The 24,998-nt window shown below is 40.0% G+C and overlaps 2 protein-coding genes across 8 annotated transcripts in view; both read left to right on the top strand.

Moving 5' to 3' along the window:
• Nucleotides 1-11,389, top strand: part of RAP1GDS1 (Rap1 GTPase-GDP dissociation stimulator 1) — a 171,708-nt gene extending 160,319 nt beyond the window's left edge. For all 7 annotated transcript variants that reach the window (XM_050791348.1, XM_050791345.1, XM_050791347.1 and 4 more), the window contains 3 exons: nt 3,410-3,536; nt 6,129-6,257; nt 10,713-11,389. In XM_050791348.1, coding sequence (XP_050647305.1) covers nt 3,410-3,536; nt 6,129-6,257; nt 10,713-10,840 — 384 coding nt within the window. In that variant the 3' untranslated portion in view covers nt 10,841-11,389. The remainder of the gene's footprint in view (nt 1-3,409; nt 3,537-6,128; nt 6,258-10,712) is intronic.
• A 7,260-nt stretch (nt 11,390-18,649) lies between these two features.
• On the top strand, nt 18,650-20,746 carry LOC126955119 (fibroblast growth factor 13-like). The gene has a single exon (XM_050791353.1). It carries the CDS (start codon nt 18,739-18,741, stop codon nt 19,483-19,485), a length of 747 nt encoding a protein of 248 aa, XP_050647310.1. The 5' UTR covers nt 18,650-18,738; the 3' UTR covers nt 19,486-20,746.
• Nucleotides 20,747-24,998: the final 4,252 nt, after the last annotated feature.

The raw sequence follows: 24,998 nt of genomic DNA, 5'->3' as shown, positions 1-24,998 counted from the left end.
AATTATTTTTTCTTTGCCTTTGAGATTCACAGCACACATTAATACTAAAGAAACCTTTTTAATTTTATTTGAATCCACTGATTCCCAAACTGTTTGACCATGGATCCTTTTTGCAGGTGGCATCTATTATTACACTGGACATACTTTGGAAAATGCTGTTCTGGAATAAGTTTTTAAAATAATTAAACACCAGGTTCAAATGTATTACATTCCTATAGATCCTTAGCCAGCTATGTGAATCACAGCTCTCTCCTTGTGTTGTTCTTAAACTTTGAAGATCATGCCCCACGCTGAATTCCGTCTTAGAGTTCAACCCTTCAAAAGTTTGCACTGACTCACAAGGTTTCATGCCGCTTAGTCATCTCAGCCCTTTGCAGTGTATTCCTGTGCTGATGCTCTTAAAGTCACACCTTTCTTTGAAAGAATGCCCTAGTCTAGGACTGCTGACCAACTACCTGAATCTTCCAGTTATAGACATCAAAAATGTAAAGAGGAATATAGGTTGCCTTTATACCAGGAATATAAAAACTCCCTGCTATCAAAGCCAGCACTTTTCTTTACCCTTTAAGAGTAGAGAATTCTTTATCAGTTACCAGGCTAAAAACTTGTTTAAACCAATGTATTTAGTCATTTGCTCATTCATCCAACAAACATTTATTTAAATCCCATATTGAAAAGGCTTTGATGATACAATCTTGAAAAAGAAAATTTTTGTTAAGTGGCTCACCAACTTAGTGGCTATGCCAACCTGCAATCTTATAAATTACGTCAAATCAAAGCCTATCTGAAAATATTCCGTTGTGATCAATATGACACAGTTTTCAACAGTCTTAAGCTGGGTTGATTTCACTAATCAAGGGCAAATTGACCAAATGCTAAATAGATGAAACTGTTAGCATGAATAATTTGCCTTAGTTTTATATTATACTAAAATTTAGCTTTCTATAAGAATAGAACTATGAAATAAAATACTGTTTCAAACTGCACAAAGCATCTCCAGAATTTTTAAGAACAAAGACCCAGTAATCAGCCATCCTACCTGAGCTTGAGCGTTGGCTTTACCACTTATGGTCTGAACTTGGGCAGATGACTTAATCTGAGCCTCAGTTCCTTCATCTATATGAACAGGAGATGATATCTAGCTAATGGGATTTTCTGCAGGATTAAAATGTACTAATATCTATAAGCTACTCAGTACAGTGTCCAGTTTGAAGTTTTTGCTCTATAAAGGGTTGCCATCAGTATTATTCTGTCACATATGACAAATACAATGTTTTTTCTGTTTTTTATCCCATATTCTGTAAGGCAAAGTGATTCCATAGAGTAACTATTCAATAAACATTTGTTGAAGTAGTTGATGAGAGGGCAGGAAATTTTTTTAAGTTCTAGGGTACATGTGTACAACATGCAGGTTTGTTACATATGTATACATGTGCCATGTTGGTTTGCTGCACCCATTAACTCGTCATTTACATTAGGTATTTCTCTTAATGCTATTCCTCTCCCCTCCCCCCACCCCATGACAGGCCCAGTGTGTGATCTCCGGAGGGCAGGTATTTTAAAAAGGAGATACTCAGGTGTCTGTTCTGGAAAAGTGAGATGAAAAGAAGCTATGCCTGGCCAAAGAGAGGGCACTGTTCATTTCTGATGTACACATTTCCTTAGTTCATTCCCTGCTCTTCCTTCTGCTACACTGGTCTTTTAAGTGTGATTAGAAACGTAGAGGACAAAATGACAGTTCAAGCATCTTCCCTAAATGATTGCATATGTATCTGTTCATCTCTTGTGGTATTCTTTTCTCAAGCTCTGTTGTGATTTTTATAAAATTTTTTACTAAGAATTCTGTATCTGTTTCACATAAACTGTTGCTGAGTAAACAGTAAATTGGGGAGGTTAGAAAAAGCTTTCTAAAACAGATGGATGGGAAAAAGTGTATTAGATGCCAGAACACAGCTACCATAAAAACTTAGTTCTTGGACTCTATTGATTTAGCATGTTTGATCACTAAACAAGTTTGAGCTCAAAGCAAAGATACTATCTAAAAATAGTTTCCTCAAAAAATTTTTATGAAATGGAAGCATAAAGGAAACCCTTTAAAAATATTTTAGCAAATTTGAAAAATATTTGCTAAAAATATTTTAGCAAATTTGAAAAATTTGAAAAATACAATTAATTTTGAAGCTGACTCAGAGGCTGCTTTTTTAAAATATCCAGACCTTCAAATTATTAAAAATGTGAAAATAGAGAAAATTATTTTTAAAATATTTCTATTATTGAGACCTCCCACTAAATCAGATTTAGTTCAAGAGTTCTAAAACAATAGAACCCTCAGTGGAATGAAGACCAAAATGGGTACTAGAAATAAAGGTGGACATTGTTTTTTTCCATCTAACTTTTGCCAGATGGTCTTATATGTCTTTTGTGTAATAACTTTGTAATAACAAAAACCTATGAAATATATACTTACATCATTCCAGTGACATGGAGATATTACTGAGATAAGAGAGGTTCAATAATGTGCTCAGTCAGTGGTATTTATTGAATCCAGAGCTTGATGTCTCCTCTGCCATGGAGAGAAGACAGAGCTCTAAGCACCATGAGAAATGAAGGCAGATGGAGAATTTTAAGTTCTGCTCAGTCCTTTTGCATGTAATTCAGTTTTCATATTTGTAAGATTAAATCAAGGGGTAAAAAGTACTTTACCCTGGAACATCTGCAGAACAACTACCTGGCACTATCATGAAAATTTAAAAGTAACTTTTTTTTTTTTTTTTTTTTTTTTTTTTTTTTTAAGAGGCAGGGTCTTACTCTCACCCAGGCTGGAGTGTAGTGGCGTGATCATAGTTCACTGTAGCCTTGAGCTCCCTGGCTCAAGCAGTCTCCCACCTCAACGCCCTGAGTAGCTGGGACTGCAAATGTGTACCACCATGCCTGGCTAATTTTTTTATTTTTTGTAGAGATGGGGTCTCACTGTGTTGCCAGGCTGGTCTCAAGTGATCCTCCTGTTTTGGCCTTCCAAAGCACTGGGATTACGTCCTGAGCCACCATGCCCAGCCGAGAACTTTTTTAAATTCCAAGTTTTATTCTTGTTTGTCGATCCCAAGGTAGGTCAACATTTGAGGCGATGGCACTTTTACTTCTTTGGCTTTGGTAGCTTCTAAGCCTTCTGTTTTTTTTAATATGAACGGCAGTGGTCTTTTCTACTTAGGCAATTTAAGTTGTCATCTTTTGATGAATGTATTTAAAGCTAAAAGCTTTTTCCTTCTGTGGAGAAAAAACTATGATTAAATCAAATGATTCATACAGGACACTGTCACAAAACCACTCAACAATGAGTTGACTGATTTTAATGCATGTTCCTAATGTTTAAAATTAACGTTTATAATTCTCTGATATTTATTTATTGTAGGATGTAATTAAAACCATTGTGCAGAGTGGTGGCATCAAGCATTTAGTTACCATGGCAACTAGTGAACATGTAATAATGCAGAATGAAGCCCTTGTTGCTTTGGCATTAATAGCAGCTTTAGAATTGGGTAAGTACCCCAGTGACAAACTTATTTTCTTCTATTTTTATCTTGGATGAAAGGAAGCATAGAAGTGGAGTTGAAGTCAGACAGAACCTTGACTGGAAGCATTTTACTAGTGTCTGTACCGTTCTCTGAATCTATGGAAATCATTCCGTACAGGTTGTTACAGCTGTCCCCTTTGGCTGTGTTTTTGGTAACATTTTTAGGGCAATGTGTTAAGGTAAGTTTAACTTTTAAACAATGTCTCAAGTTACAGCCGCTTAGAGAATAGAGAAAACATTTTCAGCAGGCTTCAGAGAGAAACCAAACAATATTTAGAATACGACAGCATATGAAGAGTCTGCTACTCTCCCCGTGACCCAGGCTTTCTCTTCCATCTCTGCTCATTCTCTCTACTACCGGTTCTTTCTTGCTGTTCTCCTTCTTCATCACCGTGACTTCTGTTGCTTGGTAGCATTGCCTTACTCTAATGTCTTATCTTCTGTGTTACTCTTCTGTGTGTTTTGCATTCAGAACTCCCCCAAAGCAGAGGCTAAATAATTTCATTAGTTTCAGTTTAACATAGCATTTTTTGTTTGTTTGTTTGTTTGTTTGAGACAGTCTTGCTTTGTCACCCAGGCTGGAGTGCAGTGACGCAATCTCAGCTCACTGCAACCTCCGTGTCCTGGGTTCAAGCAATTCTCGTGCCTCAGCCTCCCGAGTAGCTGGGATTACAGGCATGCACCACTGCGCCTGGCTAATTTTTGTATGTTTTGTAGAGACGGGGTTTCACCATGTTGGCCAGGCTGGTCTTAAACTCCTAACCTGAGGTAATTCACCCACTTCAGCCTCTCAGAGTACTGGGATTACAGGCGTGATCCACCATGCCCGGCCCTAACATAGCATTTCTAATGGGCAGAATTCATCATGAGAAGCTAATTCATAGGCATCTAGTTTATGAATAGCATCAACTAGATGGCTTAGGAGCCAACCCAAGACAGTCAGCCAGGGATGGTATAATAGAGTCACATGGCCTGTGGTTAAAGCCTAAGGCTGCTTTACACAAAGAGGACTTTACACTTAGTAGGGATGTCCTATCCAATTCAAAGCCATTTGGATAAATACTGTTAACTGATAGCCTCTTAATTCCCACTGATGACTTATATCCATAATTCTCACACTGGGGCGAATGGACCCTCCAACCCCAGTTCCAGGAAGAGGAAACACTCGTGTATTTTTTTATGTGCATAGAGTGTGTAATGATCAAGTCAAGGTGTATAGGATATCCTTCTCCTTGAATGGTCTATTGTTGACTGGAAGCCTTACCACTAACAGTCAGTGAACACATATTTTGTATATTATATACTATATTCTTATAATAAATCTAGAGAAAAGAAAATGTTAAGAAAATCATAGGGAAGAGAAAATATATTTACTATTTATTAAATAGAAGTGGATTATCAAGAAGGTCTTGATCCTTGTCTTCACATTGAGTAGGCTGAGGAAGGGGAAGAACAGAAGAAGGGGCTTAGTCTTGCTCTCTCAGGGATGGCAGAAGAGAAGAAAATCCAGGTATAAGTGAACCCACACAGTTCAAACCTATGTTGTTCAAGGGTCAACTGTATATTCTTTGGTGAAATGCCGATTTTTGTCTTTTACCCTGTTTTGTTTTTTTGTTTTGTTTTGACTATTGAGTTTTGAGAGTTCTTTATATATTCTAAAAGTTTATAGTTCTATATTTTACATTTAAGTCTGTAATCCATTTTGAGTTAATATCAGTGTAAGGTGTGAGGTTTAGGTTAGGGTTCATTTTCTTTGTCCCATGGATGTCTAATTGTACTAGCACCTTTTGTTAAAAAGCTTTCTTTCCTCCACTGAACTGATTTTGTACCATTATCAAAAGTCAGTTGAGTGTATATGTGTGAGTCTGTTTCTGGGTCTTCTGTTAAGTGCCTTTGACGTAAGTGTCTATGTTGCCACCAATAATATGCTATCTTGATTACTGTAGCTATAGAGTAAGCCTTAATACTGGATAGAGGAATTTCTCACACTTTATTCTTCTTTATCAAGATTGTTTTAGCTATTTTAGGGCCTGTGGCTTTCCATATAAGTTTTAGTGTAAGCTTGTCTATTTTCTATAGAAAATCTTGCTAGGATTTTGATTGACATTGCATTGAGTCCTTATCTTTTACTTGTGGAGGAAATTACGTGATTTATAGGATTTGCTCCAAAATAATTTGAGATGGTTGAAAGTAGGTGAATGAGACAGATTGGCCATAATTCTTTAAGGTGATAAGTGCATAATGTATATTATTATACCATCTTTTCTGATTTTGCATGTGTTTAACATTTTCCATAATAAAAAGTTTAATTGTCTCATATTAAATGTGTTAGTATTAAATATTAAGCTCAAACACCTGAAATGTCTACTGAAATCTAGTTCTGTTTATTCTTTTCACGTGGTCTGAATTTAATATTATTTTTCTGGCTCATTATTATTTATCAGTTCCATTTGGAAGGTTTCATATGGTCAATTTCTGGAAAAGGAAGCAGCGTTTATCCTGAGGGTACTGGGTTCATACACAGTAGATATAACTTATACTTTGTTTTATTTTGTAGGCACTGCTGAGAAAGATCTAGAAAGTGCTAAACTTGTACAGATTTTACATAGACTGCTAGCAGATGAGAGAAGTGCTCCTGAAATCAAATATAATTCCATGGTCCTGATTTGTGCTCTTATGGGATCTGGTAAGTATTCTTCTGTCATCTGATGTCCATAAACATATGGTTCACATTAAATATTAAACATGGAGTAATAGTAGATGATGGCTTTGGGTTTTAAAGCCATTAGAAATTAGTTTATGGAGGTTGTAAGATTGCTTTTTCCCCCGGTTACTATAACCACTCATTTCTTTATGGTGATAACATTGAAAATCTCTTCTAGCTGTCTTGAAATATATACTACATTGGTATTTTCTAGCCATCCAACTGTATAATAGATAGAATTACTTTTCACTTAAGATATTCCCAAAAGATTCTTACTACAATAGAAAGTGTCATATAGTGAATCTAGACAACATTCAGTATTGCAAAATCAGTAAGTCTCATGAACCCTAAAATGTTATTTTATAGCAAGCACAGGTTCTGATTTTGTATGCCATAATATTAACTAAGGAATTTGTTTAGGAGGCCAGGCACTGTGGCTTATGCCTGTAATCCCAGCACTTTGGGAGGCTGAGGTGGTGGATCACTTGAGGCCAGGAGTTTGAGAACAGCCTGGCCAACATGGTGAAACCCCGTCTCTACTAAAAATACAAAAATTAGCCGGGAGTGGTGGCACACGCCTGTAGTCCCAGCTACTCAGGAGGCTGAGGCAAGAGAATCGCTTGAACCCAGGAGGCAGAGGTTGCAGCCGAGAGATTCTGCCACTACTCCAGCCTAGGCAACAGAGCAAGACTCGGTGTCAAAAAAAAAAATTGTTCAAGAAATCATTGGTATATCTTCTATGGACATTGGCATATCTTAGTATATGTTCTGTGGACACTTGAAAAGAGTGTTTATTGTGCAGTTATTGGGTACTGTTGTATAAATGTGAATTTGATTCTGTTGGTACTAGTGTCAAGTTTCCTGTATTCTTGCTAGTTTTCCAGTTAATTGTTCTGTCAATTGTCAAGAGGAAGGGTGTTGAAGTTTCCCGCTATAATTGTAGATTTGCCTATTTCTCCTTTCTGTTCTGTCCGTTTTTGCTTAACATAATTTTCAGCTCTGTTGTTAGGTACCTACACCTTTAGGATTGCTGTGCTTTCTTGAGGGATTGACCCTTTTATCATTATATAATGTACCTCTCTCTGGTATTTTGCTTTGCTCTCATCAACTTTATCTGACTGTAACATAGCTACTTCTGCTTTTTATTATTATTATTATTACTATTTTATTTTCTTTCATGTGCCACTACAAGAAGCTATCCTATTTTCTTTTGAATAACATTCACATGATCTTTTCCCACTCTTTTAGTTTCAGTCTGCTGTATTGTATTTGAAGTGAGTTTCTTGTATGCAGCCCAAAGTTGTATCATTTTCTAATCTACTCTACCAGTCCCTTTTGTGTATTTAGACCATTTACATTTAATGGGATGACTGATATGGCTCAAGTCTACAATCTTATTTTTGTTTTCTGTTTGTCCCATTTCTTCTTTCTTTTCTTTTTTCTTTTTTTTTTTTTTTTTTTTTTTGAGACAGAGTCTCACTCTGTCGCCCAGGCCGGAGTACGACGATCTCGGCTCACTGTTCTTTATTTCTGACTTCCTATGGGTTAAACATTTTTTAGTCATTTACATTTATTCTTCCTCATACATATATATATATAATTTTTTTTTTTTTTTTTTTTTTTTTTTTTTGGTGACAGAATCTTGCTCTGTTGCCTAGGCTGGAGTGCAGTGGCGTGATCTTGGCACACTGCAACTTCCGCCTCCAGGGTTCAAGTGATTCTCATGCCTCAGTCTCCTGAGTAGCTGGGATTACAGATGCCTGGCACATCACACCTGGCTCATTTTTGTATTTTAGTAGAGGCGGGCACTCTGTTGCCCAGGCTGGTCTTGAACTCCTGACCTCAGGTGATCTACCTGCCTTGGCCTCCCAAAGTGCTGGGATTATAGGTGTGAGCCACCACGCCAAGCCTCTCATATATATCATTCTTAAATATTTCTTCTACATATATTAGAATCACATTAGACAGTGTTACAACTTTTCTTTCAACCACCAAACATATTTCAGAAAACTCTTTGAAAGAGAAGGGAAGCCTATTGTATTTACTCACATTTTTAGATTTCTTATTTTTGTTATATCATTCCCTTTCTGTTTAGAGAACTTCCTTTAGCCATACTGCTAGCAACAAATTTTTAGCAAAAAAAAATTTTTTTCTTTCGTAATGAAAGGGAAATGACATTCTCAAATGAGAGAAAATGGGTATAGGATTCTGGATTCACAGTTCTTTTCTTTCTTTACTTGAAAACTATTGTGCCACTTTTTTCTAGCCTCCCTGGTTTCTGATGAGAAATCCACTGTGTTCCTATGTGTGTTTTTTTCCCCTGTAGGAAACGTGTCATTTTTGTCTCTCAGGACTTACTTTGCGTTTAGTATTCAAAGGTTTGACTATGATGTGTCTTGGCATGAATTTCTTTGGGTTTATCCTGTTTGAGTTTGCTCAGCTTCTTAAATTGATAGGTTTATGTCTTTTGCTAAATTGGGAAGTTTTGACTGTTACTTCTTCAGGTACTTTTCAGCCCCATTCTGTCCACTCTTTCCAGACCTCTGATGACACTGATGTGAGATCTTTAATTATAGTCTTGTAGGTCCCTGAGGTTTTGTTCTTTTTTACCCCCAGATTATTTTCTTTCTGTTGTACAGACTGAGTAATTTCTATTGTTTTATCTTGGAAGTTCTCTGATTACTTTCCTTGTCCCCTCTATTCTGATGTTGAACCTATTTTTATTTCAGTTATATATTTTAGTTCAAAAATTTCCATTTGCTGCTTCTTTATATCTTCTATTTCCTTGCAGAGACTTTGAGTCTTTTCCATTTGTTTAGGCATTTTTAGAATTGTGGTAAAATATACAAAACATAAAATTTACTGTTTTAACCTTTTTTAAGTATATAGTTTAATGGCGTTAAGAACATTGCTGTGCAATGACCACCAGCATCCATCTCCAGAACCACCTTCATTTTCCCAAACCGAAACTCTGTACTCATTGACCAATAACTCCCCATTTACCCCTCCCCACGGCCTCTGGCAATCACCATTTATTTTGTGTCTCCATCATTTGACAACTCTAGGCACCACATATATGTGGAATAATCAACTTTTGTCCTTTTTTGTCTAGCTTATTTCACTTAGGTCTTTAAGGCTGATCTGCATTGTGGCACATGTCAGAATTTCATTTCCTTTTAAAGCTGAATAATTTTCCATCATACGTATATATCACATTTTGTTTATCCATTCATCAATCCATGGACATTTGGGCCATTTCCACCTTTTGGTTTTTGTGAATAATGCTGCTATGAACATTGGTATACAAATATCTCTGAGTCTCTGCTTTTAATTATTTTTGGTATGTACTCAGAAGTGGAATTGCTAGATCATATGATAATTCAATGTTTAATTTTTTGATTAAATATTGTTTTTATTAATTAAATAGTGTCATACTCTTTTTCACAGTGGCTGGACCATTGTCCATTTCTACCAGCAGTACACATGGATTATAATTTCTCAACATCCTCATCAATATTTGCTGTGTTTTAGTAATGGCCAAACTTATGAGTGTGAGGTGGCATCTTACTGTGGTTTTTATTTGCATTTCCCTAATGATTACTGATGGGAATCTTTTCATGTGTTTGTGGGCCATTTGTATATCTTCTTTGGAGAAATGTCTATTCAAGTCTTTGCCCATTTTTAGAATTGAAGGGTTTGTTGTTGTTGTTGTTGTTGTTGTTATTGTTGAGTTGTAAGAGTTTTGGTTTTTTGAGACGGAGGTTTGCTCTTGTTGCCCAGGTGGGAGTGCAATGGCGTGATCTCGGCTCACTGTAACCTCTGCCTCTCAGGTTCAAGCGATTCTCCTGCCTCAGCCTCCTGAGTAGCTGGGACTACAGGCATGCACCACCATGCCCAGCTAATTTTGTATTTTTAGTAGAAACGGGGTTTCTGCATGTTGGTCAGGCTGGTCTCAAACTCCTGACCTCAGGTGATCCACCCACCTTGGCCTCCCAAAATGCTGGGATAACAGGCATGAGCCACCATGCCTGGCCCAAGTTGTAGGAGTTTATACCAGTACCCCACTATTTTGATTATTATAGCTTTGTAGTAAGTTTTGAAATCAGTTAGTATGAGAACTCCAGCTTTGTTCATTTTCAAGATTGTTTTGGAGATTTAGGAGCAAGGTCCCATCTTTAAACTTTTTTCTTTTAATTAAAAAAAAAGGAAGTTTTAATTGTTTTTTTAAATTATAATACATTCCTAAGAAAGACATTGCTAGACTACTGCTATGTCTTTTTCCAGAGTTGTTTCTAGTTTTATAGCTTAGTCTTGCCAAAATAAACATTTTGGGTATATGTTTTGGATAGATTGTATAATAATATTAGAACAACCTAACAGAATCATATCTGTTTTTTGTTTTGTTTTTTGTTTTGTTTTTTTTTTTTTGTCTTCCAGAATCTCTACACAAGGAAGTACAGGATTTGGCTTTTCTAGATGTCGTATCCAAACTTCGCAGTCATGAGAACAAAAGTGTTGCCCAGCAGGCCTCTCTCACAGAGCAGAGACTTACTGTGGAAAGCTGAGAACTGCCCGATACACGGCATCATCCCATCTCTAATTTCCCCTCTGTCCTCCATCCAGCGGCTTCTTCCACTTCATTCTCTACCATACCACTTGTGCATGCATGTAATGTTCTAATACCAGTTGAAGAACTGCTGTAGGTACCTCCCTAATAAGATTTCTAAACCCATAGTTAGTGTGATCATGACTTTGTCAAAGGCAAGTCTCCACCCATAACTGTTCTCTTGTATCCCTGTTGCTTGAGCTACATTAAGTAGAATGTGCATGTTGTAGTCCTATGATGATGTAAACTTGGTACTACATAATGACTTGCTCCACACATGCAGTAAACTACATAATGATGTACTGGTAAACTAGAAACAAAGAATGCAGCAGGATCTGTCTAGCATATTAAAGATGAAACTGAATTGGAAAAATAGCTCCATTTTTTGGTGCTTGGGAAGCACAGTGACCAAAAAAGCTGTATGGCTGCTTATTCATTAGCCTTTCCTACTAATGTCAAACCCATGGTACCTAGAGTTAAATAAAATTCCAGTGCCCTTACTCTTTAACCTATTGTTTCTCCTTTTTCCTTTGTAGACTATTGAAACTGCCACAAACTTGGCAAGACTTTCTGAGGTTTCTGATTCCATATTTAATTGACTATTATCAATAGCCTGATATTGAAAAACATTTGTAGTTTTCAGTGTGAAACTAAGGGGTTGAAGAATCGCTATTGGGTTTTGCCTGTATTTTAGATTCTGATACATATGCTGTTTCACTCAGGAACTACTTCTACCAGTTGATCAGCATTATCCAGCACTTGTCTTTAAAAGTCATTTGGCACTTGTTTGTTTTCAACAGAGACAATTGAGTATAGTTTATTGAAGAATGGATTTTTTTTTTTTTTTTTTTTTTTTTTTTTTTTTTTGCTGTTTTTCATCATTCAGCTAGAAAGTGAGAAGTTTTATCTTCCATGGTCCTTTTAAATCTTGTTAGAACTAGCAGGACGTAGGTGGAAAGATGAAGAAATAAGCTTGTCTAGACTAAAGAAAGGAAAGCAGGTTATAAAAGCCATAGTAGCCAGTCCAGTTTATTCTGCAGATGGCCTCATACCAATCGCTGTTAGTTTCCCACCTCCACTTTCCCACTGAGAACTGCAGCAATTTTAAAGGATATGAGAAAGCCAAGACTCAAGAGATGAGAAGATCCCGTTGGCAAAATACAGTGTACTCTTCACTGCCACTGCCACCACCAAATGGGTTTTTAGAGCTTTGAAACACAACCTTTGTAAATTAATGAAAACCTCCCTGTGACCCACCTGCCTTCTCCCCATACCCAAATTTGACCACTACTGGCCTAAAGGCAAGATGGGCTTCGATATAGAAGGACTGCAGGACAGTAGAAAGGGCTGCCACGGAGGTGACAAGAGCTCCTTCCTCTCCAACATGTGATGCTACACATCTCTGTGGGTGATCTAAGTTGGACTTTTGACTCTAAAACAGCTATAATCCAAGAAAGGTAAAATTCTAATGGAGGTAAAGAATCCTGACTGATTGTTCCCTTTGATGTCCAAATAAGGGACTGTCGTGAGTACTTATGCTACACTTACTATAAGAATGATATTGTTTGTCTTTCTCCTGGGCTGGATAGCGGACTATATTTTATTATAGGCTTTGAGAGACATCTGTCATGTTGCATAACTGTTCATATTAATAACTTAATAAATAGTATATGAAGCTATAATGGCATCATTTGGTTTTTTTCGTATATTTTATCTATATTTCCAACTCCTAGAATAGGGCTTGCTATTGATGTTCAACAAATATTTGTTGACTGAATGAATGAATCCTGCATCCATGAAGTTTCCAGACTGCCTGAACTAATTCCAGAAAGATAGACTGACTGACTGATAGAGAGTTTGAGATTTGATAGTTTGTCTGACTTTAGGGAAAAAATTTTAACAAAAGCATCCTAAAATCATATTCGTGAGAGAAGTTACCATCTAGGCCAGCTACCAGCCATCAATTTGCTAATATGCTAGGAACTCCCATCTCCAACAAAATAAAGTGCAATTCAAAGTACTCATCATTGTATAGAAAGACCAGAAGGCTGTGATGGGGGCTACCAAATTATATGGTACACTGATGTGCCATTGCAGTGGATGGGAGAGTCTGTAGACTGTACTCTCCCTTATCTCCTACTAAATCTTAGTCCTAGAGACCACTATTAAGTTAGTTTGCTACCCACTAAGAGTACATTCCAAGGGAGACAACGGGAGGAAAGAATAGCACAACAAAGCTCTAACTGTCCATCTTGAGCCAGTACTAGAACATAGATGAAAAGCGCAGGAATTCAAGCAAAGAAGATGCCTGAGTGCAATGCACTAGAATACCCCTTTTCCCCCAGCCCTGTTAGCAACTTGGAGTCATGTCAACCCACCCGACTAGACTGTAACCTCATTGTGCTCAAAGCAAACACTAGCCCATAATCCAGTGTTTTCCTTGATTTAAAAAAACATGTTTTGAGCATACTGTCTGATAAGAATGGAGACACAGAAGAAAACTTTTTCATTTAAAATGATTTCTTGAATGGAATAGAATGCAGTTCTCATATGCAAGCATTAGTCTGAAGGGTTCTGAAAAATGCTACATGTGAAGAATTCAAAAAGAAATGCTCTTTGGTATAATTAGGAGGCTTATTATCTAATTCTCTTGAACATACTGGGTGAGGATATCTAGATGTTAAGACATTTACTTAGGTGAGCATTACCCTTTGTATCCAGCTGTTACTGGAATCAGTAAGCTTAAAAGCCAGTTAACATTAGGACACTATAACATTTGTATTATACAAGTGTCTATTAAAAAGCATGTAATAATATTTGGGATGAATCTTTATAGCTGTAGCCAGGAAAACTGAGGTCTTTTTTCACAGGCGTGATCTCTAACTTTGCCTACATACATACATACATATAAATAATATGCCATGTAACTTCGCTCTGTTGTCCAGGCTGGAGTGCAGTGGCACAATCTCGGCTCACTGCAACCTCTGCTTTCCAGGTTCAAGCGATTCTCCTGTCCCAGCCTCCCAAGTAGCTGGGATTACAGGCGTGCGCCCTGACACCTGGTTAACTTTTGTATTTTTAGTGGAGACAGGGTTTCACCACGTTGACCAGGCTGGTCTTGAACTCCTGACCTCAAGTGATCCACCTGCCTCGGCCTCCCAAAGTGTTGGGATTATAGGCGTATGTTTTATAGATGTGTCCGACTCAAGTGTTACGTACTTTAAAAGAATGATACAGTGCGAAGAGTACTGTCTTATCTATAGTCATATCCTGGGTCTGTTACATACCAGCTGTGTGACCATAGCCAAGTAAACTTAAACTCTTTGGGCCTGATTCTCAATAGGACAAGTTTAATAATCCCTACTTCCCTTAGGATTTTCATGACAATTGAAACTTTTAGACATTCAAGACAAGGTGAGATGGAATTGTGATATCTTAGGGCCTAACCTGTATACTCCTCTCTCACTGCTGCAGGATTCCCAACTAAAAGGATTCAAAAAACAACCCTCAAACAGAAAATAGTATACCTATTAATAGTTTGTAATGTAGAAACAAAACGACTCACGCCTGTAATCCCATCTACTTGGGAGTCTGGGACAGGAGAATCGCTTGAACCTGGAAAGTGGAGGTTGCAGTGGGCCGAGATTGTGCCACTGCACTCCAGCCTGGATGACAGAGGGAGACTCCGTCCCAAAATAAAAATTTAAAAAAACTTTTAATGAAATTGAGCTTTTTAGCTGTAGCCACAGAGATTCTGTCTAACACTTTGAAAATGGACAATACACATCTGTCTCCTATTTAGAACACTGAACAGGAACTTAATATGATGACAATTCATTTTTATATATTGGAACCAAAGTATCAAATCAAACTTAAGCCAGGTAGGTACTGCTGCCTGCGGTTCTTCTGACCTTTGCTCTCTTGATCTGGTGGTCTTCTCTGGTCTACCAGCAGGAAGCCCAGAGAAGGTCAGCACCTCTGACCTTGACCTCCCTTCAGGGAGGTTCTGCTCAGCATGTTGGTGCTTAGTTCCTTTATGTCTAGCATAGGCACATCAGACAGATACCTAAAATACTTAGAACTTAGGAAGGAAGGGATGATTGAATACAATTATAAGATGATATGAGAAAATATTAACCAGAGGAGCTTTGACTTCAGACTCATCTTTGGAGGAACCCAAAATAGTTCCTAATTTCAGTTAAAGCCAACTATCGGTAGATAGTTCCGTTGCCCCACCCTCCCTTTTCTCAAGTTTCCAGAATGCAACCCACTCTCCACCATGCTTCTCCTACCATGACTTCCTTTTTTGTGTAGGTAAGAAAAGTAGAAGACGTGTTAATGAATCATATTCTGCTCTTTTCACCCACACAGCCTCATCCCCTAGTACCCAGCAGAAGTTAGAGGAAGTAACACAGCAGAGTGTCCATGTAGATACATCATATCCCAAAGTAATAACTATTAAGTCCTCTGCTTCCCACTTGCCTATTTCTTGTCCTCTTGTTACCCTATCACGATTGTGAAACGCAGCGACTTCCCCTAAGCCACAAGTGAGAACAAGATGTTCACTGACCCGAGAAAACCATCTGACAAAAATTCATTTCCTGTTAATAAGAAAACAGCCTGGCATTTGTGTTATAATATGATCTGACAGTTAGTTCATAGAAAGCATGCTTTGTTGTACCTGTGCCTAACGTCTGATGCAAAGTTTCAGAATGATGTTCTGGCATGCTTTCCCACAGCATTTGGCCAGTGTGTATTTTACATGGTTGAAGCATTGTGCCATGTGTAGCTATATCCTTTTGTTCCCCGACTTAAGAATTTCTCATGTTACTAAGAACTCAAGTTTTTATAAACCTCTTTTTTAATGGCTGCATATATTTTGTTCTTTGTTGTGTTCTTTGTGGTTTTGAGACGGGGTCTTGCCCAGGCTGGAGTGTAGTGGTGCAATCTTGGCTGACCACAGCCACAACCTTCTGGGCTCAACTGATACACCTCAGCCTCCCTAGTAACTGGGACCACAGGCATCACCACTATGCCCAGCTGCTTTTTTTTGTTGTTGTTGTTTTAATGTTGCAGAGATGAAGTCTCGCTTTGTTGCCCGGGCTAGCCTTGAATTCCCAGACTCAAGCGATCCTCCCAAAGTGCTAGAATTATAGGCATGAGTCACCATAATCCCATATTCTTTAATTATATGGCTGTACCAGAATCTTACTTAACCTTTTCCTGCATCTAGACATTCAAGATATATTCTGAGTTTTAAAAAAACAAACCCCAAATGCTAGGTTGTGTGTGTTTTCAGGTGCTAGGGTAGTTCCTCAACTAAAAACTATCTGACCTGCCAGTCCCTCTATTTTCTGCCCCTAATTGTTAAATCGAAGGCCCCAGTCCTTTCTTCCTCAGGGATCCTGATCAATTCCTCAGTGTGGCAGAGCTGCCCTGCCCTGCCCAGCCTCTGTGCAACCCTTCCTGATGCACCCTTACTTTTCGTCACCTCTTTAACACTCTACTCCAGCCAAGCCCTCCCCACTCTCCCAAGGGAACCCACAACAGCACCTCCTGGTGGGCAACCAAGCGTTACATCACTTATATTCACTCAACATCTACCACCACCCCGTTACCAAATGTATCAGAGTGGGTCCAGAGTGTATCAGAAGAGGTATAGAGCACACCTACAAGTACCTATGAAACTGATGGTTAGCTAATTGGAGTCTAATTGCCTCTTAGCACTGCCATCAACTGCTAGCGACATATTTGCACCTCTAACCAAACCTGTGAACCACCACTGATTTCTTCCAAGCTGATAAACACTCTCCAGGCACCACTCACATGGAGAGGGGAGGGAAGGAGTGGAGAGCCTTTTCTTCCAAAAGAGTCATGATGAAACACTCTTCATGCTCTTCATGATTCTATCACCTGGCCAACCCGTTTCTTCCTCTATAGACTAGGGATGGCAAACTAGGGGCCCTCGCATGTGTTTTGTTTGGGCCACATGGTTATTTTTGGTTTTTTTTGAGACGGAGTCTTGTTCTGTCACCCAGGCTGGAGTGCAGTGGTGCCATCTCAGCTCACTGCAAGCTCTGCCTCCCGGGTTCACGCCATTCTCCTGCCTCAGCCTCCCAAGTACCTGGAACTACGGGTGCCTGCCACCATGCCTGGCTAACTTTTTGTATTTTTAGTAGAGACGGGCTTTCACCATGTTAGCCAGGATGGTCTTGATCTCCTGACCTCGTGATCCGCCCACCTCGGCCTCCCAAAGTGCTGGGATTACAGGCGTGAGCCACCACACCCAGCCTGGTATTTTTTTTTTTTTACAAAAAGGAAGAAGAAAAGGAGAAAAGATGAATAGCTTTAAACATTTATAATTTAAGTGATTTTGAATAAAAATCCATTTCTCTGGCTTTTCTTTTAAAATGAGGAGATCTGGCAACCAGGGACTCTACATTTCAGGAGAAGAGCATGTGGCTGGGGCCCCCTTGGGACAGAATACGTCTCTCTACCGGATTAGATCCCCACCTGGTCATTCAGCTAAACTGCATAGCCCCTGGAAGCCTATGCATCTGTGACCCTGTGGATAGAGGCTGTCTGCTTCCAGAGCAGGAGAAAGGGAAATGGATTTTTAGGGACAGAGAACAGCATTATGGGAAAGGCCATGTTTAAAGGAGGTCCAAATATTTGACTGACGGTCATTTGTATGACCTGTACAAACTTGCACTGCCTTTAGCCCCCAGAGAAAAGACTTGCCATCCTGATAGTCAGTGACAGCTGCAGTCTGACAAGTGGCAGGAACATGAAAACAGCTGCAAGCCATGCCCAAGCCTGCACTCACCACATCCTGCTGATAGGAGGGAGCTGGTGCTGGCCCTCCTGTCCCTCTCCTCTCACAGGGCTGGCAGTAGCTTGTGGTGACTGCAGGAATTTAGAAAGTCCCTTAGCTGGGTCAGAAATGTAGCGCTTCTCCTGAGGCCAAAGGCATCTTCGCCATCTTCTTTATCCCATGTGTCAGGGGATCTTATGCAATATGGAACCCTGCTCACCCAAGCTTACTGCACTCTGCTCTTGGAGGCCTCCCTTTGGAGAATTCCTAACACGACTCTACCTGCCAACCTCCCAGGCTAACCTATCAACCACAATTTCCTCTGTGTAGCCAACCCCACAGAAATGAGCCTCCTCATTTTAAAGGGCTCATACAATTAGAAGTTCTGCTGCATTCCAGCTAAGATTCCAGTGAAAAGAAACATTCTGCTCCTAAATGTTTCAACAACAGCATGTACCAAAGAACAGTATGTTCCCTATATACCCCGAGTGAGTAAGCCCCAACAGGCTCAAAGAAAGACCAGATAATTCTCCATGACTTAAGCCAACAAGGGTTACATAGACCAGGAGCTAGAGCATGACAATGGCAGAGGAATAGTTACCAAACCTTGCCTTCGCTCGGGGTGGCCAACCCATAGCCAAAAACATGTCAGAACTCCTACATCCCTGCCATATTTGAAAAAGAATATAGTATCAAAAAGTGTTAAAAATGTCTTTGTGGAGTGTCCTCGGGGCATAGGGGCCGACCGCACGCAGTCGCGCAGCGCTGCCTCCGCCTGCCAGTCTCGCCCGCGATCCCGGCCCGGGGCTGTGGCGTCGACTCCGACCCAGGCAGCCAGCAGCCCGCGCGGGAGCCGGACCGCCGCTGGAGGAGCTCGGGCGGCAGGCTGAGCTCCCCCCTCCTTGGCTGAAGCCCGAGTGCGGAGAAGCCCGGGCAAACGCAGGCTAAGGAGACCAAAGCGGCGAAGTCGCGAGACAGCGGACAAGCAGCGGAGAAGGAGGAGGAAGTGAACCCAGAGAGGGGCAGCAAAAGAAGCGGTGGTGATGGGCGTCGTGGCCATGGCGGCGGCTATCGCCAGCTCGCTCATCCGTCAGAAGAGGCAAGGCCGCGAGCGCGAGAAATCCAACGCCTGCAAGTGCAGTCCCAGCAAAGGCAAGACCAGCTGCGACAAAAACAAGTTAAATGTCTTTTCCCGGGTCAAACTCTTCGGCTCCAAGAAGAGGCCCCGAAGAAGACCAGAGCCTCAGCTTAAGGGTATAGTTACCAAGCTATACAGCCGACAAGGCTACCACTTGCAGCTGCAGGCGGATGGAACCATTGATGGCACCAAAGATGAGGACAGCACTTACACTCTGTTTAACCTCATCCCTGTGGGTCTGCGAGTGGTGGCTATCCAAGGAGTTCAAACCAAGCTGTACTTGGCAATGAACAGTGAGGGATCCTTGTACACTTCGGAACTTTTCACACCTGAGTGCAAATTCAAAGAATCAGTGTTTGAAAATTATTATGTGACATATTCATCAATGATATACCGTCAGCAGCAGTCAGGCCGAGGGTGGTATCTGGGTCTGAACAAAGAAGGAGAGATCATGAAAGGCAACCATGTGAAGAAGAACAAGCCTGCAGCTCATTTTCTGCCCAAACCACTAAAAGTGGCCATGTACAAGGAGCCATCACTGCACGACCTCACGGAGTTCTCCCGATCTGGAAGCGGGACCCCAACCAAGAGCAGAAGTGTCTCTGGCGTGCTGAATGGAGGCAAATCCATGAGCCACAATGAATCAACGTAGCCAGTGAGGGCAAGAGAAGGGCTCTGTAACAGAACCTTACCTCCAGGTGCTATTGAATTCTTCTAGCAGTCCTTCGCCCAAAAGTTCAAATTTGTCAGTGACATTTACCAAACAAACAAGCAGAGTTCACTATTCTATCTGCCATTAGACCTTCTTATCATCCATACTAAAGCCCCATTATTTAGATTGAGCTTGTGCAAAAGAATGCCAAGCATTTCAGTGAACTAAATCTGGGAGAAGGACTGCCAAATTTTCTCATGATCTCACCTGTACTTTGGGGATGATAATCCAAAAAGATTTTACAGCACTAATGCTGATCAAAATTTGCTCTCCCACCAAGAAAATTTCAAAGACCACAATTGTTCTTCAAAAACAAACAAAACATAACAAAATTAACTGCTTAAATGTTTTGTCGGGGCAAACAAAATTCTGTGAATTGTGTTGTTTTCTTGGCTTGATGTTTTCTATCTACACTCGATTCACATGCACTCTTTTCTTTGGCATAGTGCAACTTTATGATTTCTGAAATTCAATGGTTCTATTGACTTTTTGCGTCACTTAATCCAAATCAACCAAATTCAGGGTTGAATCTGAATTGCCTTCTCAGGCTCAAGGTAACAGTGTTCTTGTGATTTTACCAATTTTTTTTTTTTTTTAGATTTGTAGTATTCTGGTCAAGTTATCGTGCTGTACTTTGTGTGTAGAAATTGAGTTTTATTGTCAACCCCAGTCAGTAAAGATATCTTCAAAAAATTATCCTCAAGTGTAGATTTCTCTTAATTCCATTTGTGTATCATGTTAAACTATTGTTGTGGCTTCTTGTGTAAAGACGGGAACTGTGGAACTGTGATGTTGTCTTTTGTGTTGTTAAAACAAGAAATGTCTTACCTATATATGTATGAGTCCTCCTGTCATTGTATTTGGCATATGAATATTGTGTGCAAGGAATTGTTAAGACTGGTTTTCCCTCAACAACATATATTATACTTGCTACTGGAAAAGTGTTTAAGACTTAGCTAGGTTTCCATTTAGATCTTCATATCTGTTGCATGGAAGAAAGTTGGGTTCTTGGCATAGAGTTGCATGATATGTAAGGTTTGTGCATTAATAGTTGTTAAAAATCTGTGTTCCAAAAGTGGACATAGCATGTACAGGCAGTTTTCTGTCCTGTGCACAAAAAGTTTAAAAAAGTTGTTTAATATTTGTTGTTGTATACCCAAATACGCACCGAATAAACTCTTTATATTCATTCAAAAAAAAATGTCTTTGTGGCAAATATGAATTATTTCTTCACTATCCAGCTCTCCTTATTAATAGAACCCCGATTTTCTTCAGGGACTAGTATGCCAAGCTTCAAATAGTCCAATTTTCCAGCTTTCCAAGCTAGTGCTAAAGTTCTATAGAAATCCCCGGATATGGCATCCTTTAGTGAATAGAAAGGAAAAGACCTGCTGGACAAACATTGTTTGCCCCTTCACCTTTTCCTTTTTTTCCCTCCTTCTTGTCTCAGATAGGGACCCAAGAAGTACAGCAGCCCTTTAGCAACCATTAGGTAGAAACGTGAGGATGAAGGCCTGTACCTTAAGGACAGTGGAGCAGAAAGGTACAAAGAGCCTGGGCCCACAGGAGCATCAACGAGCTGGAGTAGCAGCCCTATGCTGAGAACCCTCATGCTGATGGCAGGAGACACACACCGGCCTGCTGAAATCCCTCAAGCAGGGTTTTCCATTATTTCAAATGGAATGAAATTTTGATTTATGAAGCTAGTTGTTAATGTATCAAAATCTCCCCCAGGACAATTTGTTCTGCTTAAAGGCCATGGCCACAGAACTCATGACAACAGAATCCAAAGGATTTAAACAACTGGGGCTACCAGTTTTAACCCTCAAAGTTCAAAAATACCCCAAACAGCCTGACTCTCTAGCTCAACAGCCTTCCTCACCACCCAAAGATTTACTGAACACTTACTATGTCAGGCACTGTGTTGGAAGAAGATAAACATGAACCTGACTATTGAGCGAACAAGTAAGGGCTTTAACCAAGGCATGAACAGAGTTATGGGGTTCTGTAGAGGTGACTATGGGTGCTCTGGGCATCCTGGGGCAGAGGGTACATAGGAAGGAAGGGTGGAAGCAAAAGAAAAGGCTGGGAAAATAGAGCAGCAGAGATGGCGGGGGCAGGGAGTGGGCATTCGCCATTTTAACTTTGTATTATATAATGGAAAAACCAAGGTTTCTACATAAAAGATGTGTATATTTGCTTTATGTTTTGTTCTAGAATCAGAATTATTACTAATGAGGGTGGGGCAGGCTAGCTTTCTGCTAATTTTCTTTCTGGAAATTAATAGGTAATTGTGATGAATTCCTAATGTTGAGAGACAATTCTCGATGGGTGTCTTGTGTTTCTGTACCTCTGTGAAAGACAGCTACAGCTTTTGTCTTTTTAACTACCTTTTCAAGGATGTTTACATACCAAATAGCCTTGTAAGATAGAGACAGTGTCTCCCTGGGACAGGCATTTATTTTTACTGTACAGAAATAAAGATAAGGTCTCCCTCGGGGGCAAAGGTTGGTCAGGATCGCTTGCAGGCCCCTTTATGAGACTGGGGTTTCCTAAACTCAGGGTTCCTTTGCTGGGTCATAAACCTGCTGTGTGTGTAGTATCCATCTGGGTCACTGTTCCCTGTGGGACTTGGGAAGCAAGAGAAACTACTGCAAATATGAGATTCATTTTACCAGAGGTGCATGCATAATAAAGTCCTTTTAGTCTGACCCAGGAGTCTCAGGCCTTCTCTCAGCATCTATGTACCTGTGGCAGGCTAACTTGTTAGCTTGCAAGGAGGGTAAAATCTCAAACACTTCACAATTTTTGATGCTTAAACTAAGATTTTTAGAGAGGAATGGTCTGGGATACTTTTATGGGGCTAGAGATTGGAAAAGAAGGTAATTCTGAAGTATCTGAGTTGGGTGACTGGGCAGAAGATGATGGTGGTGTTAAAAGGAGGAACACAGAAAGGAAAGCGGGTTCCTGGAAAATGAGTTGGCTTTGACACATTTGGTTGGAGATGCCTAGAGGATCTTGAGGACGAGATAGGCAGGTGGGCAGGTTCTTATTCCAGCTGAACCATGAGTACAGGGGATGCTCCATAAACAAACTGAGCCCCCCAGGCCTCAGTGCTCCCCTTGGCACTTCCTAAACTCACACGTCATTGTGTTGTCTCAGGGTCCCCAGAACACACCAACAACAGATCCACTTTTTTAAAAAAGTATGCTTAAATCAGTCAGACATGGTGGTGTGCACCTGTAGTCACAGCTATATGAAAGGTTGAGGTGGTCGGATTGCTTGAGCCTGAAAGGTAGAGGTTGCAGTGAGCCGTGATCATGCCACTGCACTCCAGACTGGGTGACAGAGCAAGACCTTGTCTTAAAAAAAAAACAAGGCGTGCTTTTCCCAACACTTAGGGAATCAAATTCCCGGAGCTGGAGCCTGGGCATCTGAATTTTTTTAAAGCTCCAAAGGTGATTCTGATCTGCAGCCAGAGTAGAAAAACGCCAACTATTAGAACCAAGGGCAATGACACTTTCCCTAAAGTCCTCAGAGTGTGGCCTGGCCAACAAGAGTCCTCACCTTGTTTGGTCAAGTAGGTGGCCGTTTCCTGAATTGGTAGCCCAGGATTTCTGTTCAACCTCCATCCTTTTTGAGGCCACTGAGTTCTGACTCAGGGACCAATTATCACTTGCCAAGTAAAGCACTGTACTTAAAGAGATCAGATATCCTGAGCCAGCCAGCTCCTAGATGTTGCTCTAAAGTAGACATTATCTCCCAGAATGGTTCAGAGATTTTTCTGCTCCCCTAAACTTTCTGGAATCCTGCCTGACACATCCTCTGGATTAATCATCAGGATACCCTCATGCCCAGCATATGGGGCATAGCCCCAGATACAACCATTCCCTACCCCCATCATCCTTATGAAAAGCCATGTTCTCTCAGACTTCTGAAGTCTTTTGCTGATAGTTTGAGACTTTGAGCTTTTAGAGAAGGCAGAGGGGATGGTTGTGTGCTTGGTTAGCTCATGGCCTTTCTCCTTAGCTTTCCGCGTGCCCATGTGTACCTCATAGCCCTTCCATGTGCTGGCATGACTTCTTCCTGTCTTGGAAAGGCTTTTTTCTCTATATGATCATGTCATCAGCAAACAGCAACAGTGTGGCTTCCTCTTTACCAATTTGGATGCCGTTTATTTCTTTCTCTTGCCTAACTGCTCTGGCTAGGATTTCTAGCACTATGTTGAATAGAAGTACTGAAAGTAGGCATCCTTGTCTTGTTCCAGTTCTCAGGAAGAATACTTTTAACTTTTTCCCATTCAGTATAATGTTGACTGTGGGTTTGTCATGGATGGCTTTTATTATCTTAAGGTATTTCCCTTCTATGCCAATTTTGCTGAGGGTTGTAATCATAAAGCGAGGCTGGATTTTGTCAAATGCTTTTTCTGCATCTATTGAGATGACCATGTGATTTTTGTTTTTAATTCTGTTTATGTGGTGTATCACACTTTCTGATTTGCACATGTTAAGTATGCAGGGATGCAGAACACATCCCTGGTATGAAAAGCACTTGATCATGCTGGATTATCCTTCTGATATGCTGTTGAATTTGGTTAGCTAGTATTTTCTTGAGGATTTTTGTATCTACATTTATCAGGGATATTGGTCTGTAGTTTCCTTTTTTGTTATGTCCTTTCTTGGTTTTGCTATTGGGTTGATACTGGCTTCATAGAATGACCTAGGGAGGATTCCCTGTTTCTCTGTCTTTTGAAATAGTGTCAATAGAATTGGTACCAAATCAATCTTTGAATGTCTGATAGAATTCAGCTATGAACCTGTCTGGTCCTGGACTTTTTTTTTCTTGGTAACTTTTTTTACCATTTCAATATCACTGCTTGTAATTGGTCTGTTCAGAGTTTTTATTTCTTCCTGGTTTAATCTAGGTAGGTTGTATATTTCCAGAAATTTACCTATCTCCTCTAGGTTTTCTAGTTTATGTGCGTAAAGGTGTTCTTGGTAGCCTTGAATGTTTCTTTTGTATTTCTGTGGTATGGATTATAATATCTCCTGTTTCATTTCTAAGTGAGCTTATTTGGATCTTCTCTCTTCTTTTCATGGTTAATATCACTAATGGGCTATCAACTTCATTCATCTTTTCAAAGAATCAGCTTTTTGTTTCATTTACCTTTTGTATTTTTTTGTTTCACTTTCATTTAGTTCCGGCTCTTTGTTATTTCCTTTCTTCTGCTGAGTTGGGGTTTGGTTTGTTCTTGTTTCTCTAGCTCCTTGAGGTGAGACCTTAGATTTTCTATTTGTGCTCTTTCAGATTTTTTGACATAAGCATTTAATGCTATGAACTTTCCTCTTATCACCCACCACCTCTGCTGTATCCCAGAGATTTTGATAGGTTATGTCACTATTATCACTGACTTCAAAGAACTTTTTTTTTTGTTTGTTTTTTGAGACAGAGTC

The sequence above is a fragment of the Macaca thibetana genome, chromosome 5, assembly GCF_024542745.1.
Source record: "Macaca thibetana thibetana isolate TM-01 chromosome 5, ASM2454274v1, whole genome shotgun sequence".
Lineage (NCBI taxonomy): Eukaryota > Metazoa > Chordata > Mammalia > Primates > Cercopithecidae > Macaca > Macaca thibetana.
The sequence above is the reverse complement of the archived record's forward strand: the minus strand, read 5'-3'. Positions and strand labels throughout refer to the sequence as shown.

What these genes read in the sequence shown, in the direction of transcription:
- LOC126955119 (XM_050791353.1), top strand. Translation starts at nt 18,739, where the DNA reads ATGGGCGTCGTGGCCATGGCGGCGGCTATCGCCAGCTCGCTCATCCGT.